The sequence below is a fragment of the Delphinus delphis genome, chromosome 19 (assembly GCF_949987515.2).
Source record: "Delphinus delphis chromosome 19, mDelDel1.2, whole genome shotgun sequence".
NCBI classification, from domain to species: Eukaryota; Metazoa; Chordata; class Mammalia; order Artiodactyla; family Delphinidae; genus Delphinus; species Delphinus delphis.
In genome coordinates, this window is record NC_082701.1 from 15,209,262 (window position 1) to 15,237,106 (window position 27,845).

At 46.8% G+C, this 27,845-nt stretch overlaps 1 protein-coding gene across 2 annotated transcripts; it reads right to left on the reverse strand.

The window, feature by feature from the left end:
• Positions 1-305: 305 nt before the first annotated feature.
• Positions 306-27,087, reverse strand: DCAF7 (DDB1 and CUL4 associated factor 7). 2 transcript variants are annotated; one of them, XM_059998265.1, is made up of 7 exons: positions 17,709-17,989; positions 12,940-13,098; positions 12,129-12,240; positions 11,392-11,510; positions 8,518-8,727; positions 7,496-7,613; positions 306-5,295 (listed from the first exon to the last, which is right to left on the reverse strand). In XM_059998265.1, exons 1-7 carry the CDS (start codon positions 17,733-17,735, stop codon positions 5,123-5,125), a joined length of 918 nt encoding a protein of 305 aa, XP_059854248.1. In that variant the 5' UTR covers positions 17,736-17,989; the 3' UTR covers positions 306-5,122. The 2 variants fall into 2 exon arrangements, with proteins under 2 accessions (XP_059854248.1, XP_059854247.1); XM_059998264.1 differs by lacking the exon at positions 17,709-17,989 and adding an exon at positions 26,740-27,087 and having other exon boundaries at positions 308-5,295.
• Positions 27,088-27,845: the final 758 nt, after the last annotated feature.

The window sequence follows — 27,845 nt, forward strand, 5'->3', positions numbered from 1 at the left end:
ATCCTTCGTCTTGTGAAGTTTTCCCTGACCCTCTCTGGCTCCCACCCAGACATAGGTGATCACTTCCTCCTCAGGGCCACCAGAGAACCTGAACACACCCATCACTGCACAACACTGCCAGTGTTTCTTTATGGAGATGTCTCTTCTCGTTGACTGTGAGCGACCTGAGGGTCATGGCCCCCAGCAGACAGTAGGTGGTCTGTATTTTGTTAAAGGTGATGAATTAGGCCATCAGATAGTGTGATGGGCTGGGCTGGAGGTCTAATCCCCCAGCCAGTGTGTCTGGAACATGACCACAGTGGCAGAATGGGAAGAACTGAATTCATCACAAGAAGAAATTCAGTCAATCTATACATGTTCAAGTTTTATTACAAAGTATGATGGGCAGAAAATACGGTACTTCTTATACAGGAGGCTGAACAGAATGAAAGGGTGAAAATTAGGTTTAATATATTCAGAAAGCAAGAAATAAAATCATAGATAACACTCCACTTTCAGGTGCCTTTGGCTCACTGAACCAATCAAAATGTCTTTACCATCATGGTTTCACAGCACAGTGTTAAAAAATTTTTTACAAGCCCTGTGTATAATCAATCCTGTGAAAATGTTTTTTTAAAAAAATGGTTACAGTACAGTTCTGCAAGGGGCAGCTTCCTCTCCACCTGACCATGGGATGCCACAAAACCTATAATGTAGAGGAAAAGTTTAAATATATAACAGGAAATTAAGTTCAGACACACTAGGCTAAAGGGGACAGAAATGGACTGGCTAGCGCTTAACACTTCAGAGAACAAGGAATCTCCATTTTCTCTACATAGAGATTTGTACAATCATGCTACAAATTCACGCTCGGGGGAGGAAGGATGGAAAGTCACTGAAAGAGGGGTCATCAAATACACAGGAACCATATCAAATGATCCATATTCGACTCAAGCAAGTCAAAGCTTCAGCTCCACGAGTTTCATAACACACTGTATTACCACAATCAACCCAAGGTGAGAACATTCTTTCAAATAGCAGGTATCACAAGTTCTTATTCACTGGGTTTTCCCAAAGGCCAGTACTTGTAAGTTTTCCAGCTCTTACACAGACTGCCAGTATCCTCCTTCCTCTTGAGTTTATACTTTGATTAGCTTATCTGTTTCTGGCTTGATACACCAGTCCAAGCCTCTTGGAAAGGCACCTGCATGTTTCTACACTTAAAAAATCACATCTAGGAAGTAGCCTGAGAGGAGCTGGCCCATCCCATGTGGTCACACATTTAACTCTGACCACTAGCAGCAATGACAACGGTGGGAAAAGAGGACGAGGCTCTGCAACACTGAGTAGCTGGCCCAGCCAGTGCAGGGATGGCAGTTCTTGGAGAGCCTGGCCCAGGGTTCACAGTGACTGTTCAGCTCAGCTCAGCTTTCCTCCCAGGGAAAACCCAACTTCAGTGCCAAGCTGACCCTCCCTCCTCATCCTGGAGCACAGACAGGAAAGGGAAGAGGCTGCTTTGGGGCTTCTACTTTACTGGTCTCCCTTCTCCCAAGTCAGGCAGTCAAAGGAGCTGGGGACAGTGGAGGGAAGTTACTAGGCTGGCCTCCCGTGGTTGGCAGACCCTGCAGCTCCTACATACCTTACAGCCTAGGAATTCAAGGCCCAGGTTGCAGCAGGGAGGAAGTTCTACAGTGGAGAGGCAGTGGGAAGGTAAAGAGGAAGAGAAAAGACAAAAGGGAGGGGGGGGAAGTCAGCATGACTGTTTACAACCTCTGCTTCTTCTCTCTACAAACCTACAACCAAGAAGAGCCATTGTCTGGAATGATCGAGGGACTCCCACTCCTGCAAGTTTCTACCACCAAACGACACTAGGGCTGAACTGCAGCAGGAAGGGGTCCCCCTGTCCCCCTGTCCCCAGTTACCCCACATCACAGGCACCTGATGAACAGTCCAGGAAGGCTGACACAGGCCGAGAGCACAGTCTCACTCCACAGCCACATGACGGTCTGAATGCTTCCCCAGCTCAGACCTTTACTGCCCTCTAATATTTTCTCCTTTGCTACCACTGCTTTTCCCCCACATCCTAAATCTCCTCCTAAAATTTCAGACACACCTGCCATCAAAAACTCATCGGAGTCTTAATGTTTTCTGTTTCTTAACCAGTTCTCTGAGAGCCGATCCTGGTTCTGATAAGAAATTCTCACCTGGCTATCAAGTTTCTTCCCTCTTCAAGTCCTCATCTTTCAGCCTGGCTCCTCCCTGGAAAGAGAGGCTTCTGACTCTCCTGGGTGTAAACAACTCGAGCTCTTGAGGGACCTGGATCCACTCACCAGCTCTCTGATGGGGAACCTGAGGCCTCATCTATTCAGCAGCCCCCTCCCCTCAGAGCAGACAAGGAAAACAAAGGCGGCTGCGGCTCTGGGGGCCAGAAGCATGTCAAAGGGCCACAGCCCAGAGAGCCAGAGCCCAGAGGTGCTGCCACAGCCTTTCCAGTGCAGTCCCGGCAGTGGCTCTTCTCATGTTCAAGGAGTGCAGAGACAGAGCCTCCCAACCTATTCTCGCTGGCTGGCAATCTGAGAACCTAAACACATTAAACAAACACTTGCTTTTGAAACTACAACAGATCTCTGCTTCCTGTGGCGTGGCTGACTAAGAGGCTTTCTAAATCCTGAGACTACAGAAATCCCCTCCTCAGCCATGAGGCCATCTGGCCCATGGCATAAAGGGAGAGTGAGGGAGCCGGGACTTCAAAATCCCAGCATGCCAGCTACTGTGTGTCTGTGTCTGCTTGGGGGGACTGGGGAGTCTCACCTGGGCCCAAGTGGGATGTTGAAAGGAAGAGGACCAGACCACACTGCAGGGCCTAAGGAGGGTGACAGGGCTGGGAGTCTGCAGGGCAAGGAAAAAAAACATTCAAAGTTGTTGTTTTCCACAGTAAATAGCAACTTTATCCAAATATATCCTTATTCTTATTAACAAATTTTTTTTCTCCAGATTATTTTCAAGTTAGAGTGGATAAATCTTCTCAGCACTCAGACCACAAAAGTGGAGATCAGGAAAGGAATCTTAACCGAGAGCTCAGTGTAGTTAAGCCCTGCCCCAGCAGGACCAGCCCCCTCTACCACTAGACCTTCATTTCAGACCCTTTTCCACAGGAAGGAACTGACAGCCTCCTAGAGCAAGTGACACTCAATTTATACTTGCTACCCTTGAGGGAAGGACCCTGGAACCATCAAACACAATAACAAGCAGAGGAGTGTTCTGACCAAGAACTGTTCGCTTTACATCTCCAAATGATGCAGTGCAAATCTGGTGGTAAGTGCAGGAGAGATGACCTCAAGCAGACGGCCAGCCAAAGAGCCTCAAAATCAGAACAATGTATAAAGGGAGAAGGGGAAATACCCTGACTAAAAAGAAGAGCCTTTTTCTTTGGGCCAAGCCCCCGTGTATTAAAGCAAAGAGCTATGACTTTGGGGATACAAATACATCTGCTTCTGAAAAGTAGGACTCAACCAAGAGAGTTTAAGTGTGCAGAGGACAAAGCTAACTGCTTTGTTTCTCAAAAGCAGATGAGAACTGGACAAAACCATTGGCCTCAAGGTCTGCTTCTCTCCTACTCTCGGATGCTCAACTCAGAGGGTCTCAGAAACCTTCCGGCACTTGGCAGAGCGTGGCAAACTCCCCCCGCCACCCCGCGCCGACTCTGAGCACGTCCCCAACTCTGCCTGCCCAAGGATTCACCTACCACCGGAATCACACACAGGCCCCCTCCACGGAACTCGCTCATATAACGGACACAGACACCCACAGCCTACAATCCAGTACTGCTCAGAACCTAAGCTGGGGTCAGGGTGGCTGACAGGGGTTTGTGGAGTTCTGAACTGGCTGACCCTGGGTCTCTGAAGCTTTTCTTGCTCTCTATATAACTGATGGCCTGGGATCACCACAGCCTATTGGTCCACCCTTTGCAAGAGCTGACAGTCTCCCACACTCTAAAGGAGATCCTGCTCAGGCTAGATGCTCAGACTGTGCACCTGTCAAGCAGGGCTCTCTCACCTCAGAGCACTCTATCCAAAGAGTGGCCAATATACTGCCACTCACAGTAAACTGAACAAACAGAGATACTGAAGTTCACCTTATACTTCATTCTTGCCTATCATTCAAGACATGAAAGAGACGGGCCGGGGGCTTATATCTGGAGGGAAAAACAGACTCTCAAACTAGGTACTGGAAACATGCTCTAAGCTCAGCTTTCCTGCCACTGTTCCCCTCAGTCAGGCGCCCCAATCAGCCTGGCTAGCTCAGAGCTAACACGTGCCCAAGAGGTCCTGGGGGGCTGGACAGGGGTACTTCCGGGAGTTAACAGAAGGAGTCCCATGTCTGTTTCGGAGCTCAGAATGCCCTTGAGAAGAGCCAGGCTGAGCAAAGGTGTGAGAGCTGGCTGACTTCAGAGCACCGAGGCGGTTTGGGACTCCAGGTCAGGTATGTTCCGCTCAGGCAGTGATTCAAGAAGGCAAACTGCTCATGGGGTCAAGGACCTGGGGCCAGACCCAGGCAGGGAGGGAAGAGAGGAAGGTGCTAACAGGGAGGGCTATGAGACAAAGGAAGAGACCAGGGAGTAAAATTCTTTTCGTAAAAAAATTAGCCTGATAGATAAAAAATATACAAAGTTGAAGTTTGTTAAAGACATTGATAACAGGAGGAAAGACAACTTTGAACTGGCGTTTGTTCCCACCTAAGTGCTCACATGGACACGGACACAGATTGCTGCCTCGGGCAGCAGCAGACAGAGACGTCTGGGACAGATGAATACAAACAGAGCCGGTGCCCACAGTGCTCATTAACACAACGGCTGACAAACAAATATACAGAAATTTTTAATTGAGGAACCAAAGGACATGAGGAAAGGAGAGAAAATCTTAAAACTCAGCCTTGGGCTGAGGAGGCGCCACACGGCACTGAGTCCGGCCCAGAGAGCAGTGGGGCGACTGGCCGGGAACTCCTAGAGCAGCTTCTAGGAACAGTGGGTGCAAAGCAATGAAAGACGTACTGGCCACCGGAAACATGTTTCTTCTTACTTTGGGGGTGGGACAGAGGCGGGAAACACACAAGCCCCTGCCTCGTGGGCACGGCGCCACCGACACTACACTCTGAGTATCTCCAGGCAGTTGTTGTAGCAGATGGCAATCCAGTCGGGCTGAGTCGACGCCCACTGCACGTTGTTGATCTCTCCCTCGGCTGTGTAGGCCAGGATAGGGTCCTCGATGGCCCGAGGCATTTGCTGGATGTCCCAGATGAGGGCCTGATGGTCATCCGCTATGGACACAGAGAGCAAGCGAGCAAGGTCACAACTCAGGCAGTGAGGACCATGACCCCTGCACCTGAGCGGGGATCGCAGTTTACAAAGCATTCATTCACCAAAACCCCAGTGAGGGAGGTTTTACTGCAAGCCCCCATTTTATAAATGAGGAAATGTTAAGGCACATGCCCCAAACCACAGAGCTATGCAGCAGTGAGTGGCAGAGCCCGGACGCAAAGCAAGGCCGCTGCCTCTGACCCATTCACCACAGCAGAGCTGGGATGGCGGAAGGGACTTGGATGGGCACCTCATCTCATCTGGGGCAGGCATCAGGAAAGGAAGAAGGGATGGGATAAAAACGATCCCCAAACATGTCATTTTCAGCCACTTAAAGTACTTGAGTGATTAAAGATCCCTCTCTGACGATTCAATTATTTAATGGGATTCTTTTCCCTCCATCTTATGGACATTTATACATCAATGAGGTGTTATACAGATAATGAGATACAGTGTTGTGGGGACATGTGCCCAAGAAAAGGGCCCTGGGAAATACCAGAAAGAAGGAAAGCACCTTAAAAAGACAGATAAGCACATGAAAAGTGCCTGGAAAGAAATATATCAAAATGAGACCAGTGGTACCATTAGGACCGCAAGGTAATGAGTTATGTTTACTTTTCTCTAGTTCCTAAGTGATGTGTGATGTGGTGGTCATGTTACTTTTACGATCAAAATAATAAGTTCTTAATTTAAGAGAGGAAAAAAAGGGCAATGACCTTCCACACCACAGTGTCCCCTAGTCCCATCACCCATCCCGACGTGAAAGCCTGTCTCTCTCCTGAATAAACTAAACCCTCAGAGGCCGCACAACCTGGGCATGGGTGAGAGACACCCTTCCCAGGACTATCTGCATCAAGAGATCTGGGAAGTCGTTTTAAACACTCGGCACCTCTAAAGCAGTAAGTGCCTTTTCCTCAACCTCAACTGAGCACGCTCTTCAGCACCAGCTCCTGCCACTGGAAGGACACAGGGTGGGTGCGGCACCCAGGGCAGCAGCAGGTCTGCAAAGGCGGCCACTGGGAGCCGAAGGTGGGCTTCTGCTGGGTGGGCTGATACTGTTCTCCTTTCTTTCTTTTTGCTCCTCCTGCCCTTCCCTAGCCACACTCCTGGGAAAAAGCGGGCAAGAGTGAAGAAGTCAGGCCACAACATGAGGCACGCAGGACGGCGTTGGGCCTCAACTGCTCCACAAGGAGACAGACAGGCATGAGCAGAGGGCCCCAAACAGGAAGAGCTTCATGCCTTTCGAACTCATGCTAAAATGGCAGAAACCCACCAAACTACATCGCTCCTCTGGCTCCATAATGAACAAGGAAATGAGGATGCTACTGATTTGTGAGGAGGGGAAAAGTATGTTAGGAGGAAACCCAAGGCTCTGAAAAAGATAAGGAGCACAGCATTATGGGGCTAGAGTGGAATCCTGTCTGTAAAACAAAGGGACAGGTATTCATATGGGAGGGATGTGTACACATGGATCCACCTAAAAGGGTCTGGAAGGAGACATACCGACCGTCGTGAGTGGTGCCACCTAAACAAAGTGGGGCTGAAGTAGAAATGGGAAAGGAAGCAGAGAAGATGACGTTCACCTTCCTTTTTTTTACATCTCTGTATTGTTGAATTTTTAATAGCAGGCATTGTTTCTAGAATACAAGCACACTGACGGCCAGCGTATTTTTAAGGGGTACTCTTTTGGGTCTGGCAAATGGAGAGATGGGAACTACACGTCACACACCACGGACCCGGGCAGGCTGTGCAGGCCCTTCCATGCACCCAGAACTCAGGGCAGGGGGCATGTGCTTTTGGTATCTCCCAGGCGACAGGCCCAAAGAGCCAGTTACATCCAAGAGAGACTGCGCCCTTCTTCATGCTCCTGGATGAGTCCTCTGTGCCGACCTAGATTTCAGAGGCGCACAGTAGTTGGTACAAGCCTATAACGGGTACACGATGTAAGTAGTATACAGATGCTCTGACATCACTGAGGGTACAAAATCATCTGGAAATCCGGACTGCTTCAATTTCACAAGCATAGGGAGGCTCTCAATGGAGTTACTCTGTGTAAACCTCTCAAACTATCCTTGGAATACAGTAAGGATTACAATTCTAAGGAGACAAGAGGAAGATCTCCTTACCGCTCCCTCCCCATCGCCCCCTGCCAGTAATTACCTGCAGTACAGATGTGGCAGGATGAATGTGGGGCCCAAGCAATGCCATTGACACATGCTCGGTGGTTGTTTAACCTGGCGACAGGCGTGCAGGGAACTCGAACGTCCAGAATCACTACCTGCAGAAATAACAAGGAAGAGGCCCAGAAACTTCAGGGTGTGACAGAAAAAAACAAGACACTACACAAGAGAGAGAAAAAAAATTTGTTTAACTTGTTCATTTGTAGATTTAAAGACTCTTAGAGACAGAGGGTCTCGGCACAGCTAGTTTCTAGTCTGTGTCATAAGCAGCTCAGGGCCTTTAGGCTGCAGGGGAGAAGGCAGAGCAAGTAACATGAATTTGAATAATCCACCAAGTCCTATTAGGTGCATGTGCTAAGGACTCTGTGCGTGCTCAGCTGGGCAGCATGGAAGCCCTCTCCCCAACCCCTGCAGCAAAAGTTGAAAGGTAAGCAGCCCAAGGTACTGGTTTCATCAAAATAAAATTCATCACTGCATCATCTCCACCCACGGTCTACTGCTTTTATCAAATAACAGGCTACAGAGTTGCCACTTCCACATCTGTTCACTAAGGCTGGCAGAATCTGTCCAGACTACAGAGGGGAAAACTGCCTGTTTCTTTACTCGGCACCATAAGCACAGGAGATTTGGTTTACTCGCTAGATACTGCTTTTCTTGGCTCCGACTCCAACTCTCCAAGTAGTAAAAGTTCTTAACTCACAGCCCTTGTTCTAGATCAGGTTTTCTCAGTTTCAGCACTCCTGACATTTCGGGTCGGATAATTCTGTGCTGTGAGGAGTGGTCCTGTGCACCACAGGACGTGCAGCAGCATCCCTGGCCTCCACCCACTAGACACCAGTAGCACTGCCCCTCCCCCTCCCACCCCGAAGGTCTCCAGATATTTCCAAAAATCCTCTGAGGAGACAATGGCGACCAGTTGCAAACCATTCTTCTAGATACAGTAAGTACGCAGAGCCGGAGCTGAGTGGCAGGGCCTATGTTAGCCTCAAGCGGGGCTCTCACCTCCATTCCGTCCATGGCCATGGTGGCCAGGTAGTTGGGGTCCTGCTTGTTCCAGCAGAGGCGAAGCAGTGGGTGATGCTGTGGGTCTTCGTAAATGATGGTGCTGTGCTCTAGATGACGGAGGTCAAACATCCGCACCGAGCCATCAGCACCCACAGAGGCAAACATGTCCCTGCCGCCTCCGGCCCGGCTAAATGCAATATCATAGACCTGTTGGTGAATAAGAAGCGTCAGTCGGATTCAGCTCTGTTACCACCCTTTCCTGTAACAGGGAAATCTGCTATCCCTAGTTCATCCAAACCCTTGTTCATGACCCAGAAGGAGGTAAACAAAGCCAAGCAGCGCCTGTGAGGACTGGGACCTGAGAGTGCTAACATCAGTGACTTTCCAAAGAGTGAAGGTCATTCTGCTCTGGAAACTGGCTGGCTTCTTCTCACTTCCTGCTTTCCAAGGATTCTTCCGCCACCTCCCGTGATAAAACAAACAGCACATACCCTGCTGACCAGCAGAGCACAAGTAGCTCGGAGCAAGTATTCTGTAGGCTTGGACAGGCTCAGTGAAGCGAGAGCCAGTGGCTGTCTCCTGCCACCCTGTTACAAGATGGAGACATTTATTTCCTGGGCCTTCGTGGTTTCATTTGTGTGTGATCAGAGGCAAATCCATGAGCACATTAAGGCCAAGATCATCGATTTGCTGGGTGGAAGCAGCCACGGTTCTGCTGAGAAACCTGGACCTGAGATTCATTTGCGAGAAAGAAGTAACAGAGTTTTGAATCTCGGGAGGCTCAGGTGTTCCTACACTTACGGAGAGGCTTAATACCGCTCTCTTGTCCTAGGACACACTATCTCTTCTCCTAGTTGGTTTGTACTCATAAGTGAATCAATTTAGGTTTTGAATCATTGTTTTCTGCACTTATTACTTGCTACAAACATTGCACTCTGCTAATGTCTATGAGAAAACAGAGGCAGAGAGCAACAGAGAGCCAGACAAGCGGAGAGAGAGAATCTGAAAAAGGAAAACAAAATGCCAAACAAAACCTATCTTCTGGGGCCAAGGGCAAAGACAGCTGACTTCTGGGGAGACATGCGTGGAATCCCTCACTCAGGACCGTGACTCCAGCCTTCTGGAGGTTCTACCTGCTAAGGGACACTGGCAAACAAGCATCTGTTTCTATTCAACCTCGTAACTTCCTTTTCCTCTGGCTGACTATGAAGAAATTACACTTCTCTTTCTGTAGTAGGAATTAGGAGTGGTTCAATGGGGCACTGGGCTGGTCATCACAAGGAGGCCTGACAGATCAAGGCTCTGTCCAACACCGACCAGCTACCTTAGGGCTGGGCTGTGTTTATCCATATGTGCACCCAGGGTTGGCTCCCAGTAACTCGCAGGGACAGGGACACCATGGCAGCACCACTAAGCAGTAAGGTTCTCACAGGCAATATGGCCGAGTGTGTAAAGCTCAGCTCTGACTGCTTCTTCTTCTGTGCTCCACCAGTGTATTTCATCATAAGCCAAGGGAGGGAAATAACTCCCAGATATATGCTACCCTCCTCTGCACCAATCTGCCAGCAGCAACGAGAACCTCCTGGCAAGTCTTTACTTCAACAGAGAGAGGTGGGCTGAGAAAAATCTAAGGTGCCAGGAGGCGTCATGTTCCTCTCAGAACAACCACCCTTCGATTCATTTCTTCGAGGCCGGGGTGCTGGCCCAGGGCCCGTTGGCTGTTGAGATCGCTGCTCCCATTGTCTACACTGCACTACCTCACTGCAGCTCCGGTGTGGCTTCTCAGCTTTACCATCATCTGTGTAAGCAATCTCCTCATTAAATCCCCTCAGTTTAAATATTTAAAGTAGCTCTAGGTTTCTGGGTTGGACCCTGACAGAGGACAGCAGGCTAAGCTGTCACAGAACCAAAATGCGGCAACCTGCTCCACTTGATGCCCAGAGGGCTCCCAGAACCTCCTTATACCGATCTTCTCGGCAGGACAAACTCTTCCCTCGCCCCTTGGCTTATGGCAGCCAAGTCCAGCAGATTTGTAACAGATCTTACCGTTGGGAGCACAGAAAGCCAAAGAACAACCTCTCACTAAGAATGATAATCTAGTCACCAGCTTTCCATTCTGTGGACAACCTCAAGTTTCTCACCTCATGTCAAGGCATCCTTTTTATTGGTACAGATACTAATAATCTTCACTGTGCAGGGTACGATAGAAAAGAAAACACTACCCACAGGAAACGTCCTATAATTTTTCTGGTAGAGGACCAGCATGCAGCGGCTCTGGCAGTTAAAGATTTATGACCACTTTACAAAATCACTCAGAAGAACGCTTTGTTAACACAATTACAGATAGCTTCCTTTGGCTCTTCCAATAAACACAGGAGAAACATCACCATCAAAATAAACCATATTCAATTCCAAATAGTCTTAAAGTATAAGCATTAAGTGAACATACTAGAATTTCATAAAACAAGTTTAGAGAAAAATTAATGATTTAGTTTTGTCTGCCAGGAAATATTCCCTCTTCTTGCCTCCCTGCTCCCAAAAAAGTAAATATATTTCAAGGTAAGTGTTACTCTAAGATTATTTTTTAATCACATCCAGTCCAAGTTTGTCTATAAGAGATCTCATTATTAAAACCCAGTAATCTCTGGCACAAACAGAGAAACAACAGACTACAGAATGCTTACACCAGCCAAAAAAAAAATACACTCATTTACAACAGTGCTGTTTTCCACTGTTCTGACACATTACTATTTTCAATTTAAACAAGACGACGTCAGCATTATGATTTTCCATGTCATTTGCAAAACAGGGAGAGAACAGCCTGCCTTCACGCTGAAGGCATAGAAAGCAGCTGCGCACCAGCATCAGTACCTCTTTGTCATGGGCAATCAGCTGGGTCTTCACATGGCCGGACACAAGATTCACTCGCCCCAACACCTGCCCGGTCTCCAGCCCCCATATGGTACACGTCGTGTCAATGCTGGAGGTACCTGGAAACAACCAGTGCAAGTCAGCAGCTGACGGGGGTGAAGTTCCCACGCCAGCTTCTCTCCTTGTCCCTATTCATCTATTCAGCCCAAGAGACAACGCACTGCAAACACTTCTTGAGTACAGGGATGGAGACCCCAAAAGAGTCACGTGGGCTTCCCTGGTGGTGCAGTGGTTGAGAGTCCGCCTGCCGATGCAGGGGACGTGAGTTCGTGCCCCGGTCCGGGAAGATCCCATATGCCGCGGAGCGGCTGGGCCCGTGAACCACGGCCGCTGGACCTGTGTGTCCGGAGCCTGTGCTCCGCAACGGGAGAGGCCACAGTGGTGAGAGGCCCACGTACCGCAAAAAGAAAAAAAAAAAAAAAAAAGAGTCATGTACTCCATCCTCACCCCAGGGCCTTGGACTCTGCCTGGAGAGACAAGACATGCACACGTGGGAAGCTCAACTCCACGGGAGGAATTAATAACCACATTCCATATTTAGCCTCTTCCCCACTCGGCCCCATTTTAGGATGTTGCACGGACCTCAGGGCCCTGGTTAAAAACTGGCCCAGTGTTATATCTGAGAAAATGTATCTTTGCTTCTTCACACTGGAATACACCCTCCCTCACTCCCTTACCTAAAAGATAAGGATCCACCTCATTCCAGTCAAAGGAGGTCAGAGGAGCACAGAAATCCGAGTTCTTGTTATTGTTTAGCAAACATTCCAGCCTGGTCTCTGTTTCACCAACCTGAAGGAACAATAATCTTTAAAAACTCAGCCAGTCTTATCTTCACAAAAAATCTTTAAAGCCTCTTTTAGTCCATATTTTAGTAAATTTAAGACGTGGGGGACATTTTTATCATAGAGTAATAAAAACCAGAGGAACTACTTGAATGCTACTTCTTTCCAAGCTTTCTCCTCTGCCCAGCTTTGTTTCCCAAATTTTCACCCCCAAATTCTTCTAGACAAGAAGTCTTCTCACTCTGCCCAAACCGGGGCATCTGTACCCTGCCTGGCTGGACGCCACACCTCCAGCTACAGGAGAGGCCATGGTGACGGCTCGGCAGAGGGGAGGCGAGGCTCCAGGATCCACTCCCATGCTGCACTAGAAGCAGCGGCCTGGATTTTGTTTAATTTACTCAAAAATATCCTGGCTGTAAATAGAATAAGAGGCCGCCGGTGTCCCCACCCCTGCAGAAGGCCTTCGTGCTTACATCACGGTCACTGAGCCTTGAGCTTCCAGGCCGACTGCAGTCGGCAGCAGGACTTGAAGGAATCTTGGCTGGACTCACTAGGAAATCTGCTGAGCCAAACAAGCTCAGTCCAGATCCGCTCCCACCTGTTCTCCCGGCTGCAGTGATCTGGCCTCCAGCCCCGGCCTGTTCTCCGTGAGTCCACGCTGCTGCGAGCAGCTGACTCTGCGGAGGCCCGTCAAGCACCTGCTTACCCTCCACACGCGGAGATAGTCGCCACTCGTCGCCAGCAGGTCTGGATAGACGCCTTTTGTGTCAGGGATCCACATGAGCTTTGTGGTGGGGTACGGATGGTCGAAGGTGTTCCGGCAAATAAACTCCGAACTCTCTTCGTCTAAACCAACAAGCTGGACCTGTAACACAGCAGAATCCAGCCACGTAAACATCTGCTTCTCGGGAGCTGCACCAAATACACCAGACCCCTGTCAGTGACAGCCGTCCTGACGCTGTACTACCCTTCACTGCAGAGGCAAGAACTAAGAGAGAGAGGGCATCTAGTCCAACGGGCCTGCTGCTCAGACGAGGAAACCCAGCCTTGGAGGGGTTGAGTTACACTGAAGACTGCAGAGCTAGTCAGAGGCAGAGACAAAATCTGAATACAGGTTTTCTGACTCCAACTCCTGCCCTCTTGATCCAACACCCTAGAGCTGTGTTAACTGCCCAGCTGGTTACCTTCCCCCACAAGCCGAGGCACTTGACAACGTGCAGCCGTGGTTTTAGTGACCCCACGACTAGAAGTGCTGTGGACATTTAGTGACAGCCAACAAAGGAACGTCTCACCTAAAAAGGCAATCGTAGGGGCTTCCTTGGTGGTGCAGTGGTTGGGAATCCACCTGCCAATGCAGAGGACACGGGTTCGAGTCCTGGTCCAGGAAGATCCCCCATGCTGCGGAACTACTAAGTCTGTGAGCCACAACTACTGAGCCTGCGCTCTAGAGCCTGTGAGCCACAACTACTGAAGCCCACGCACCTAGAGCCCACGCTCCGCAACGAGAAGCCACCGAAATGAGAAGCCCGCTCCCCTCAACCAGAGAAAGCCCATGCGCATCAACGAAGACCCAACACAGCCAAAAATAAAAATAAATAAAATTTATTTTAATAAAAAAGGCAATCATCCACAAACCGCCTCCTCCTCTAGCCCCCCACCCTCGCCCCCACTGGCTGGTAATATGCTGACACAGAAGGCTGTGCCAAACAAGCATTCGGGAGTCCAAACCACTGTAACTGGCAAAGAAGCGGGTACTGTTGATGAGAAAGTCCCAGCTGGTCTGGCCACCTTTTCTTTGAGTCAGTTTTGGACCAATATTGACTTCCATCCTTTGCTGTCCAACTCAATCTGGCTCAGTAGGAAATGCCACCTGCTATACATTTGCTTATGAACTTCCATCAGCTGGAAGATGGAATGGTAGGGAGGATAAACGAGAGGATAGGCACTAACCATATAGCAGAAAGAATTCCTTCCACTCCTGTCTTGCTGACTCCAGTCTCAGATACCAGTATCTTCCTATCTTTTTTTTGTTTAAACAATTTTATTTAGGTAAATTGCATACAATAAAATTCACTCACTTTAGGTGTACAGTATCACTGAATAATATTGCATTATGTGGGGGCTTCCCTGGTGGCGCAGTGGTTGACAGTTCGCCTGTCAATGCAGGGGACACGGGTTCCTGCCCCGGTCCGGGAAGATCCCACATGCTGCAGAGCGGCTGGGGCCGTGAGCCATGTCCGCTGAGCCTGCGCGTCCGGAGCCTGCGCGTCCGGAGCCTGTGCTCCGCAACAGGAGAGGCCACAACAGTGAGAGGCCCGCGCAAAAAATAAATAAATAAAATTTTAAAAGGTGTACGATGGGCTTCCCTGGTGGCGCAGTGGTTGAGAGTCCACCTGCCGATGCAGGGGATGCGGGTTCGTGCCCTGGTCCAGGAAGATCCCACATGCCGCGGAGCGGCTGGGCCCGTGAGCCATGGCCGCTGAGCCTGCGCGTCCGGAGCCTGTGCTCGGCAACGGGAGAGGCCACGGCAGTGAGAGGCCCACGTACCGCAAAAAAAAAAAAAAAAAAAAAAAGTGTATGGAAAGGTTCTGAGGAGGCATAGAAACGGAAGGCATCCCCAGCAAGTGGGGCAGAGTTACTAACTAGATGGCCCACTTGGCGGGCAGCAAGAGGAACCAACGGAGAGAGCCCCGCAGAGGAGGCTGATGAAACATGCCTAGGGCAGGCTCGAGAGCCCTGACAGCAAACTGAAAACAGAGGTGGGTTTTCCCCCGTGAAGGCGTCTGAGAGGCAGCGGTAGGACTGTGAGACCGTGGAGGTATGAGCATGGGGCCTGGTAATGCTGGGCGGGACTGACTGGATCCAGGAAGAGGCTGGAGGCGGGGAGCTCAGCCTGGAGACCCACAGGGGAACAGGTGGGAAAGGTTAAGGGCCTGTGGTGACCGGTAGTGAGAATGGCAAGGGATAACCCGAGATGGCCACAAGAAGGATTTTGACAGAATGAACAGTTCTTATGGAATTAAAAAGTTGACATTCTGACCTTTGCAGAAAACAAAATGTAAAGGAAGATTCTAGATGGAACAGGGAAAATTGGCATCAGGCTTGGTGGGGGAAGGAGGAGAAAATAGATGAGAAGGTAAATTTTGTGGCTCACTGGGCAGAATAAAGCGTAAGCCTCTCATATAGATTCTGAGCCAGATATTGCATTCATCTATTTATTCAAATATTTACCTAGTGGTTATTAGGTGCCAAGCCCTAAGTGCTGGGGATGTGGCAGCAAGCACAAAATCCCTCTTTCTAGCCATGCAGGTAAGGCTAAACTAGAAGGGGAAAATGCTGCTACTGCTAAAAGTTGCTTTCCAGCCATTGGAGGCTTCTCTGCAAACCTCAAAATATCAGCTCCCATGAGCACGTGCCACTTAGGATCCACTTAAGCAGGCATTCAAAGCTTTCGCTAGCCTACCTTATCTTCCACTTTCATTTATCTAGTCAGTGCTTCCCATCCCTCTCCTTACACTGCCCTCACTTATAAAATCCTCATACCTCCTTCCGTTGATCCAAATCCTGCCCAGTATTAATAAAGAACGGTGGCATCAGCCTTCCAGGCCTCCTTACTTACCACTTGCTAGTTGTAGGACCTTGGACATGTTACTTAACTTTGCTAAACCTGTTTCCAATCTGTAAAGTGAGGATATTCACAGTACCTACACCTCACAGAGTTGTATGTAACACCTTTTGTTTGTAAACTGTTCAGTATGATGCCTTCCTCAGTGTATGAGCTTTTAATATTCTTACACCTCACCTCCTTCATAAACCATCTGCAGTCTTCCCAGCACAGTGGTCTCTCAGTACTTATCTATTCCATCCATTTGGTGACTAATCCCACACTGCCTCATGAAAGCACCTGCATGACTGTCTTATGCTATTTCTCTTAGTAAATGCCTTAAAAACAGGGCCTGTAGGGACTTCCCTGGTGGTCCAGTGGTTAAGAGTCCGCCTTCCAATGCGGGGGACGCAGGTTCGATCCCTGGTCAGGAATCTAAGATCCCACGTGCCGCGGGGCAACTGAGCCCGTGTGCCGTGACCACTGAGCCTGCACATTCTGGAGCCTACATACCACAACTAGAGAAGCCCGTGATGAAGAGCCCGTGTGCCACAACCGGTACCCGACACAGCCAAATAAATAAATAAACATTAAAAAAATAAAAAATTAAACCTACACACCATTGTAAAGCAATTATACCCCAATAAAGATGTTAAAAAAAATAAAAATTTAAAAAATTAAAAAAATTAAAAATTAAAAAAAAACAGGGCCTGTGTCTTACTCCTGCTTGTACTGCCAACAGCAATGGTTTTCAAATCTGGCAACCAGATTTACCTAGAGTGCTTTACACATTCCTGGGCTCCCCACCGTTAGCCCAAGATTCTGATTCAACAAGTGTCAAGTGGGGCCCAGGAGTCTATATTCTTAAGACCCTCCCTGGTGATCTGATTCAGCAAGGTTTGACAACCTCTGCACAACAGTACCTAACCTAGGGAAGAAGCCAGGAAATAGCTGGGATCTTTCCTGATCTTCCCAAAGACTTCATGTGTTTGCACAGACTCGTGTTTCATCCTTGGCCTAACTCGCTTTAGCTCTTCTGCTCCAAATTGCCAACCAAGTACTGAAAGGAATAACACTTTGCTTTCACTGTTATTCAACTGTTGTTCATATACGCAGATGTTAAAAATTTAATGAAAGAGAATGTAAGCTCTCTTGAATATTCATATAATACAGAATGAAGTGGTAAAGTCTCCCATTAACTTCACCCTCAATTCTACTTAGTGACTCTCAAACCAGTTTGATATGAACTACTTTCCAAATGTTTTTCCAAACAAAACACCAAAAAAAACCCCAGATAAGTTTGGACCATAAAATGTATTCTGTAACTTGCTCTTAACAACATCTTGGAAGATCTCACGTCCGTACAAATAGCTCTACCTCATTCTTCCACAGCAGACTGTGGTAAGCACACCATAATTTAACTATTCATAGTTACTGTGGTTATAGCCCATTGTTTTGCTATTATAAACAATGCTCTGTACATATATGTGTAAAGGCTTTTATTGGTCAGATTGCTAAAAGTGTAACTGCTGCATCACATTTTAGATGTTAATACCACAGGAACTATGAGATAATAAATGTGTGTTGTTTTAAACTAAAAAAAAAGTCACAGATTCTGTCCAGCAGCCTTTGAAAAGGCTGCTTCCATTTACACTTTCATTAACAGTATATGAGGGTGCCAATTTCCCCATACCTTTGAAAACACTGAAAATAATCTTTTAACATTTTTGTTAATCTGAGAGACGAAAAATGGCATTTTACTACTGAAGGTGAGCATATTTATTATTTTTACTTCTGAATAATAATTTTTAAAATGAGTGCTTATAATGGACCAAGTATAAGCATTACACTTACTGCTTTACATGCAATACCTCATTTAATCCTCTCAACATCTCCATGAGGTAGGTACTCTTATTCTTCCCACTTTCCTAAGAGATGGAGTAAAAGAGATGTTAAGTATCTTGCCCAGGATCACAAAGGTTATCACTTCCCCATACTATCAGCAACACTAGAAGCAGTAACTTAATTTTTATAAATTTGAAAGGGAAAAGTAACATCACAGGGTCAATTCTCATTCCCCTTAACTACCTGAGGTTGAGTATCTTTTCCTGTTTATTGATCACTTGCATTTTCTCTTCTACAAACTGGCTATTTATACTCTGTTCATTTTTCTATCACACTAAGTAAATTAGCTCCTACTGGCTGTCATGTTTTGAAAATATTTTTCGTTGTCCTATCATCTGTCTTTTGACTTTGTCCACAGGATATCTTTTCACATAGAAATGTTTTATTTGTATGTACAGTTGACCCTTGCACAAGGTGGGGGGTTAATGCACGTATAATTTAGTATCTGAGTCCTCTGCATCTTTGGATTCAACCAACCATGGACCCTGTGTAGTACTTAATTGAAAAATATCCACTTATAAGTGGACTTGTGCAGTTTAAACCCGTACTGTTCAAGGGTCAACTGCACTATAGCCTGTCAATCTTTTCCTTAGTTGACTCTGGATTTAATGATTGGCTTAAAGATCACCTTCTCTGCGCACCCTCCACTGCCCCAGTACAAATTTCATAGTCAATTTTCTTTTACTATGTTTGGGGGACTGTTCTTTACTTGATCTGGAATTGATTTTCATATATGACGTGAATTAGGGGGCTCTAAATTTTTCTGCCGTACAATTTATTTTTTTCCCCAGTGAGTTAAAGTTCTATCTTATCAATAACTACATTTCTATATATACTTAGTTCTGCTTTGGAACGTGTGTGTGATTGCACCAACTATATGTGGTATTGGCTGTAACTATACCAATTCCAGTATGTTTACTCTGATCTGGTAGGCAAGTGTTCCCCTCTCTGTTTTCAAAACATCTTTTCCCTTTTTTTTTTTTGGACATCAGTATACATTTATTTTTAAGACTCTGGAGACAAATAGTATTCCAGTTCTAGCCTCGCATTTACCTTCTATGTCACTTTGGGGAGTTACTTAGCACATCTGGGCCTCAGCTTCCTCATCTTCCCATAAGTTCTGATATGTATTATTTTTACCAATCAGCTGGTTTCCCTTAAGAAAAATTTTTTTCTTAATACATGGCCAATTTTTATAAATTATCTTTTTAAAAAGTGCATTCTATTCCCCATATAAATCTTATATACTCAAGTATATTTTCAGGTATTCACAGTAGCACAATCTGTAATAGCTGCAGATTTGCAGACACTGCTCCATGCCTTCTATCATCAACTGTGGCTAGCCTGACTTTTCCTTCCCCTCTTCAAGAGGATGTGATCATTTTGCCTGAATGTCCAAAGATTCTTTCTTCACCCTAGGAAAATGTAGACACTTTCCTAGGAAAGTTTTCAGTGCCAACTGTTTTGTGTCCATTTCTCTTGAGATATAGTTTGAACTCATTACTTCAAACCTTTATTCTATAAAGTCTTCTTTAATGACATATTTGAGTTTTTGTGTTTCATTTCTTTGGTCTTCTTCAGAGACACCAATTATACCTAAGTTAGACATTCTTTATTTTCTGCATCTATTACAGACTTTCTAATTGTTCATTTCCACTTCATTTTCTCAATCTGTCTTCCCTATCTTTCACTGTTTTCAGCAGTTTGTATTCATTTTAATTCTCTTTCTAATGTGGCTTTTAGGTCTGTGATAATTTTTTTTTCTCTTCCACTTTTTTCCTGGGCTGCACCTGCTGGTGGCCCCATTTTCTCTTGTCACCATGCCTATTTTACCTGATCTCCTGTATCTCCACCTGGAGTTCTTTATTTTCTTAAGTTCTTTGAATTCATGGTGGCCATTAATTTTCAACTAAGGTGAAAACAATTTTCTAGTGTAGATACTTTACCTTCCATTTGTTTCCCATTTTTTCCCCCTCCTTTCTTATAGTATCTCTCTATTGCTACTATGCTGGTTCCTGAATGAGGCAAGTTCTTTCTAGATGATCTGAAGGAAGTTCCTATGGGAGAGAGGTCAGGGCCATGTTCCAAGTTAGCATAAATACATGAGGCTTTTGCATCTTCCCAGCCAACAGAGATGAAGAGCTGTCAAGCTGCTCACAATTCAATCTCTTCCAACCTGCCTCATCTAGTGCTTCTAGAGACGATGGCATGTCTCCATGTCTCCTTATACAGCTTAGCTTCCCTCTCATCCAAGGTGTCAAGTGCGGTCTAGAGAAGCTCCTGCTGCCTTCTGTGCACCCTCTTCTCACTGTCCCAAACAAAGGATTGTTGGTTTTGCCCATCAAAATCCTATCCTGGAGAACTGTGCTCTTCTGAGTTTGAATCTGCAGCCACAGACATCCTTTCTCAGCATCTTCCTATACCCATTTGATTTTCATTATACTGCCATCCTTCCTCACTTATTGTGGGAGCGTAAGGAAAAAGTATGTCTTTAATCATCTTGTCAACATTTAGGTTACCCCTCTGCCTTTTCTTTCCTCCATAGTCTTCCCTGTCCTCCTGTTAAACTTCTTCTATCTCCCACCTCCACTGCCTTTCTGCAACTATTGTTTCACAATGCTTTACCCCAACATGTGAAACAAATGCCCCCTAGAAAGAAAAGACTGTGAAATAAGATCATTTTTACTTATTTTTAAACTGTGGATATTACTATGTCAGATATCTCCTAAGGAGCAGATATAAAACATAAAATATTTATTCCTTGGAGGCATGACCACACCTTCACTTTCAATTACTTTCATGAACAACAACATAAATTACTATTCACATTACTCATACCTTGTATTTTTTAAAATTTAAAAGCTGCTGTGTTTATCTTGTTACTATGCTCCTCGAGGGAGGAGACTGTGTATCCCGCTTTAACTACATGCAGTGCTAGTACCAGAACATGAAGGTGAGTGCATATGAATATGTGTGCACATATATGTAATTAATAATAATAATAAAAAAAACCCGGGGCTTCCCTGGTGGTGCAGTGGTTGCGAGTCCGCCTGCCGATGCAGGGGACATGCGTTCGTGCCCCGGTCCGGGAAGATCCCACATGCCGCGTAACAGCTAGGCCCGTGAGCCATGGCCACTGAGCCTGCACATCCAGAGCCTGTGCTCCGCAACGGGAGAGGCCACAACAGTGAGAGGCCCGCATACCGCAAAAAAAAAAACCAAGTTATCTAAACCAGTAATACCACTCTTGACAGTAGAACATTTCCCCACAATTGTTAATATAACCAAAATCAGCTAAGGCAAAATTCTGACAGAATAAACCAGCTTTTCTTGGTCTCTTCCATTTGTCCTCCTTTCAAGCCTGTTCCTGACTGATTATTGTTGATCAACATCTGCAGAGAGGTCCTGCCTTGTCAAACTCTGAGATGAACTCTGGCACAGCACCCCTTCAGCTCCTGGCTCTGAGGCTAATCAATCAGCTCTGGCATCACAGCCCCAGGCAGGCCAGACTACCTACAGAACACAGATTCACTCCTTGTTCAAATCACAGCATCTCCAGTAAGTCTGTGTGAACCAGGTTAGGGCAAAAAACAATATAGCAGAAGTTTTATTCAGTGGTCTCATGGAGGAATTAGTCCCCTCACTGTCTAGAAAAAAGAAAGGAGGAAGTTAAAACCAGAAGAGTTTTATACTTTAAATTCCCCTGCTGACACTCTTGGCAAGGACTGATGGAGCACTGCAAAATTTTAAATATCTATCAAAAATACTTATGTGTATTAAAACACTTTCTCTTTACTGCTACCAATCTCAAATCTGCTAAGAAAGGATACAGAAGGTTACCAAGTATCATCGCTGTGCCTAAAACACAACAAATAAGTATTTGTTGAATTAATGAACAAATGAATGAGAATCCTGAAAGGCTGCCAGAAATACTGAGAAATGAAAACTTATATGCCAGGGTCAAAACCATTATGTGCCAAATACGCAGTGGTTGGGGGTCTGCCTGCCGATGCAGGGGACATGGGTTCATGCCCCGGTCCGGGAGGATCCTGTGTGCCGCGGGGCGGCTGGGACCGTGGGCCATGGCCGCTGGGCTTGCGCGTCCGGAGCCTGTGCTCCGTGGCAGGAGAGGCCACAGCAGGGAGAGGCCCGCGTACCGCAGGAAAAAAAAACAAAAAAAAACCATTACGTGCCAAATAGATAAAGTAATTCTACATTAAAGATCTCATAGGAATCAACACAGGCTGACAAAGCAAGCATTCATCCCATGTGCATTTCAAGTACAAGGTAGTCTTACTCAGATTCACTACCAGTATTCTTCAAAAAGCATCAGGTATACCTATGATTTCTCTCCTCAGAACCTCAAAAAATGTTTTCTAGATGCCAAATCTTAACGCACATATGGTCAGCTAGTTAAATATTAGGGCAAAATAAATCCCAATCACGCTGTCAATTCTATTCAAAACCAACCCTGAAACATGCAACTAAGTGGAATAGAAGCCCAGGAACTGCTACCCATCTTTCCCCATAAAACAAGGGAAATACCACTCGTCTAAAGATGACAGATATTGTCAAAACTCAGGAGAAATACCAGAGTTCTTTTTTTTTTTTTTTTTTTAATTTATTTTGGGCTGTACTGGGTCTTCGTTTCTGTGCGAGGGCTTTCTCTAGTTGTGGCAAGCGGGGGCCACTCTTCATCGCGATGCACGGGTCTCTCACTATTGTGGCCTCTCTTGTTTCGGAGCACAGGCTCCAGACCCGCAGGCTCAGTAGTTGTGGCTCACGGGCCTAGTTGCTCCTCGGCATGCGGGATCTTCCCAGACCAGGGCTCGAACCCGTGTCCCCTGCATTAGCAGGCAGATTCTCAACCACTGTGCCACCAGGGAAGCCCCAGAGTTCTTATATCAGAGTTACTGTGTCTAATCCAGGTAGAACAAGAGAAAATGGGCTTAAACTAGCATATTACACTACTTGGAGTCCGACAACAAGAAGCTTCTACACCACAAAATGGGTTTGGTTGAAAGAAACCAAGAGAATTTTTTCCCCTGGGTCTTTAAAAGGCAAAGGAATGAACATAATGACCTTTTGAGGTACCTTTCTGACCTAAGGTCCTGATTTTTCTCTGGAAAATACAAAAGTCAAATTTACCTAACACCCATATAATGCTCCTTGATTATATTTCGATTACAGATAGAGTAGTGATGATGTTTAAGTAATAATAGCTAACATTTCTAAATTGCTTACTATGTGCCAGGCAGAGTTCCTAACTCCATTACATATATTAACTCATTTAATCTTATTACTCTCATTTTACAGATGAGGAAACTGAGGCACAGAGTTTCATTTGCTTAAGGCCATACAAAACTGGTAAGTGGCAGGGCTGAGATCTCAACCCAGACTACCTCAAAGAGGCTATTTGGTAATTGAGCTTTTTTCATGGGATGGAATCAATATTTAGGCACATGCAGATGCAAAAAGAAGGATTCCTGTCTCTGGTCAGGAGATGCCAAGGTAACTCCAGGGTAATGGTCTTAGAGCACCACCTGGACCACCTGTGTCTGAATCACCTGGGTGTCTGTTAACTAGTGAAGCCTGAGAATGTATAAGTCCCTCAAAGGATTCTTATACACAAGCTAAAATTTAGAAAACCATTCTCCAACACCAGTGTTCCTCTATCCCCAAGCAGAGACCACAAAAAAACAACATCAAACACAATTACCAATAGTAGGACTCTTTATTCCAGGTGTAGTTGATAGAACCTAGTTTACTCCACAACAATTCCCAAATTTATTCGGATGATGGAACACCTGGAAGTCAAGTTGTTCTTGAAATGCTAAGAGATTTAATTCTACCGAACTACAAATAATTTTACTACAGGAAAATGTGATGACATGAATACAAAATTTTTCTTAAATTATAATCATGTTTTCTTAATGTCTCACAGTAAAAAAAGATGACCGTTTCTAGGCTTTTTCATCAATGTTAATTTGCTGTGTCAATTTATTTTGTCCTCTACTGGCAATTACTATTGACAGCAAACAGGAACCAAAGGTCTGAGAATTTCAACCAATAATTTTAAAATTCCTCTAAAATATGAAGTCTGGCACCTCCATGTCCAGGTTTCTCCGAAACTGAGGCTGATAATCACTGTGTTAAAGTGAGATTTATTGCCCGCCAGCCCCTAGGCACAGATCCTCTACAGCAGGGTTTCTTACCTTGAGGTCCATGAACTTGAGGCGGGAAATCACATTTACATTTTCACAAACCTCTAGCTAAAATTTATCATCTCCTTCCGTTACAAATGGAGGCAGCTACTCTCCATGGCATCAAGATCTGTGAGTTGTTACCAATAAAAATCACTGATTTTTTCATATCACATCAAAGTGAACATCTTGAAATGCTGTTTACCCTCATCCCTACTTCAAGATTAATGATTATAATGGATGATGTAATTTAATGAGTTAACTTAATTAAAAGTACAGATTATCACTTTTTTTTGTTTTTTGTTTTTTGCAGTACGCGGGCCTCTCACTGTTGTGGCCTCTCCCGTTGCAGAGCAACAGGCTCCGGACGCGCAGGCTCAGCGTGTCCCCTGCATCGGCAGGCGGACTCGCAACCACTGCGCCACCAGGGAAGCCCCCAGATTATCACTTTTTAAAAAATGTTTTTAATAACTATACCTCAGGGCTTCCTATAATCTGGGGATGCGGCTTCGTGCCCCGGTCCGGGAGGATCCCGCATGCCGCGGAGTGGCTGCGCTCGTGAGCCATGGCCGCTGAGCCTGCGCGTCCGGAGCCTGTTGCTCCGCAACGGGAGAGGCCACAACAGTGAGAGGCCCGCATACCGCAAAAAACAAAAAAAACGAAAAACAAACAAACAAACAAAAAATAACTATAGCTCAATATGATTGGTTTCCTTTGTAATCCTATGTATTTTATGCATTTGAAAACAGAATTATGAACAGAGATCTACTGGCTTCAAACTGCCAAAGGTGTCCATGACAGACACACACACACACACACACACACACACACACACACGCACGCGCACACACACACAAGTTAAGAACTCTGACCTAGATAGGTGAGGGCACAAAAACAGTAGGCAAGACACTGCACTGCCTACATCATGCAAGTGAACTGAGACAGAGGTAACCGCTTAACCTATTACCCCTGGGATCATCAGACCACGCGGCCTGTGTGCCTGTGGCACAAAGAAGGGGCTCCACATGGTTACTAAATGAAAGGACAAACTTTGGGGTAGAGTCCCTGCAACGGAGGTTTGACACCAATTACTCCACTGATTCCCCCAGCAGCCTAACTGTGGCTCAGTTTCTCCTCTCTTAGAAATGGGACTACTGCTTACCCAAATCGACCCTGGAAGAACTTGCAAGGAAAAAAAATCTATCTGTGTGAAAAGATTCAAGCCCTTTGAAAGATATATTTTACTTTTCTTCCCCTTTTAAACATGTATCCTTAAACAACAGTTCTAATGTTCTCAATTTTACTAGTTCAGTTTACACATCAGGGCCTTGAATTCCATTCCCAGCTCTGCCGTCCACTATGGGCCATAAAGAAGAAAGAGGCACCAGAGAAAAGAAAATAAAGCTATGTCTTGTCAGGACTCTCTGCTTTCTGTGGGCAATGGGTGGACTCCAAGATCAGTGCATACTCCCCAAGATTTGTTTGTAAATTGTGTATGTGTGATGTCTGGGTAATGAAAGTCCATCGTTTTCATCACTTTCTCAAAGGGGATTCCAAAATAGTTAAGACCTAACTCTAGAGAAACAGATGTGCTCCTGAAAAACTGTCAACAAAATTACAATGTTCAAATGTTTTTTACAGGACCTTTATGTGTAAAAAGAACTTTCCTACAACAAATTGTGGGTCAGAAATAATAAAACTGACCTGTGCAGTGCCCCACAGCTGGTCAGTGGACCAGACAGGACCCAACCCAAGAGCACCTGGCTTTCTTCCCTGCCCCATGCCTGTCACCATCCAACACTTTATTCTTCTTAAGTCACGGTGTTCATGGTGTTAAGCAGGTGTACAGGCTTTCAACACCGCTAGGCACGGCTCTCCGTTGCTCTGATCACTATCAATCACGTTTACTCTAATACAATAAATGGAAGAGATTAAGGAATAAAGGAAAGAAAACTCTTCCCACTAACTTATTCAACAACTTTCAAAAATAAATTTATGCTGCACTGCCAGCTTAAAGCTTCCTCCTACTACCCGTGCTTCTATGAAGGATTCTCAAATTGTGGATGTCCAGAAAGACTTACTACTCAAGATTACATATCTGTATTAGCACGAAAGATGCCAAGAAAAAAATACGGCAAGTATCATCCTTCTCTGTTCGGAAAACAATGGCGGGATTACAGCCATTGGCCAAGATTTCCAAAAAGAGGGTCTCTTTGAAGAGGACGAATATGAGGCAGCAATAGCAATGGCAATCCCGGCAAAGGGCTGGGGGAATCCAGGAAGAGTACCTGGGGGTGGATGTAGGGGGCTGGGAAGCCTGCGTAGTAAACAGTCCTAATAGCGATCTAGCGTGGCCAGGAGTGACCACCGAGGCGCCAGCATTTTCTTCACAGCCACCATTCCCTCATCCTTCTTCCGCCCCCTAACTGAAGCAATGCGGCAGGAGCGGAGGGGATAGGAGTGATAAATGGCATAGCTTTGGGGTGTAAACCTGGGTTTGAGACCTGTTTCCGTCACGAAATAGCTGTGTGACTCGGGCAAGTCACAACACGGTGCCTCAGTTTTCCCATCAGTAAAATGAGAGTAACTACACTCCTGACTACCCAGGAATGCTGCAAGGATTAAATGCGATAATGAGAGCGAAACTGTCTGCACAGGGCCAGACACAGAGGAACCGCTCCGTGGCGCTAGGGCAAGTCCGCGGGAGGGTCCTGGGGTCTGGGCTCCGGCCCGGAAAGGGCGCCCCCGGGGCCCGCTCCCCGCCAGCCGGGTTCCGAGCCCCTGCCCGGCCCACCTTGTTGTTGTACTCCTCCACGAAGCTGCCCAGCGCCAGGCGAAAGCGCTTGTCGGGCCGCACGCTCCAGTTCATGGCGTAGACGGTCCAGGGCGCTTCATACTTGTAGATCTCCTTCCGTTTGCCGTGCAGGGACATGGTGGCGGCGGCGGGGCCGCAGTGCGGACCGGGACGGCAGCGGGCTGCTGAGGGCGGGGGCGCCAATCGGGAAGGGAGCCTGGCCTGGAACCCAGGGGTCCGAAGGGAGGCGGGGCGGGGGCGGGCAAGGACGGCCTAGCCCGGAAGAGGGCCCGCAGCGAGAGACAACGAGGGCCGAGCCCAACTCCCAGTTTCAAACCTGCTTCGGCTCGGACGACAGCCACCTTCCGTTTGAGACACCGCCCCGCCTACCCGGGACGGAAGCTACGCGACCCTCGCAGCGGCGCCGACCGTTGGCTGCCTGACACGTCCTTTCGAACGATGCCTTCTCCTCATTGGCTATTGTACCCGGGGCTTCTGAAACCTCCTTGCTATTGGTGTGTTTTGTCATTCCAATTACTTGCCCCGCCCAACTCCGCGGGAGGAGGCGCTTTCACAGCCCCAAAGGTCATTGGCTGACAAAGATGTCAGTCAGAGAGATAAGAGGGCAGTGCGGGTGAATGGGGGCGTGGGTGCATAGAATCTAGCGCGCTGGCTTACGGGCCTTCAAGTTCTAGGTCAAGTCTGAGCGTGAAAGCTCTTGTGACGTGCTCTGACTTCCCCACAGCAGCTGCTATTTCCAACGGCTTCTCCACTCTATCGAGTGAAAAAGAAAAGTCTGCCTTACCGTAGGGCCTGCTGCATTCCGCGGCACAGAGCTCCGCGGCCTGGCTGCCTGGCCTGCGCCAAAGGGGAACCACCGTAATTCCCTGTCGTGCCAACGCCCCCGTTACGCCGGAATGTTGTTCTCCCAGCGCCCCAAGGCGAACACACCGTTGGACACGCCGATGTACTCAGGGCCAGGCCAGCTTCAGTCAGGCTTTCCTGCGCTATCCTGGCCACTGTAGAAATGCTCTGAATTCTAGGGTTGGTCTTCAGCAGGCAGCAGCCCGACCAGTGTGGCTCTCACTTTTTATTAGTTCCCATTC

Excerpts from the sequence above, each read along its gene's own strand:
- DCAF7 (XM_059998264.1), bottom strand. The coding sequence starts at position 26,877 with ATGTCCCTGCACGGCAAACGGAAGGAGATCTACAAGTATGAAGCGCCC. Across the intron at positions 12,241-12,939 it reads ACTATCTCCGCGTGTGGAGG|GTTGGTGAAACAGAGACCAG; the intron begins GTAAGCAGGTGC and ends TTGTTCCTTCAG. Across the intron at positions 11,511-12,128 it reads GGTGGATCCTTATCTTTTAG|GTACCTCCAGCATTGACACG; the intron begins GTAAGGGAGTGA and ends GGTTGTTTCCAG.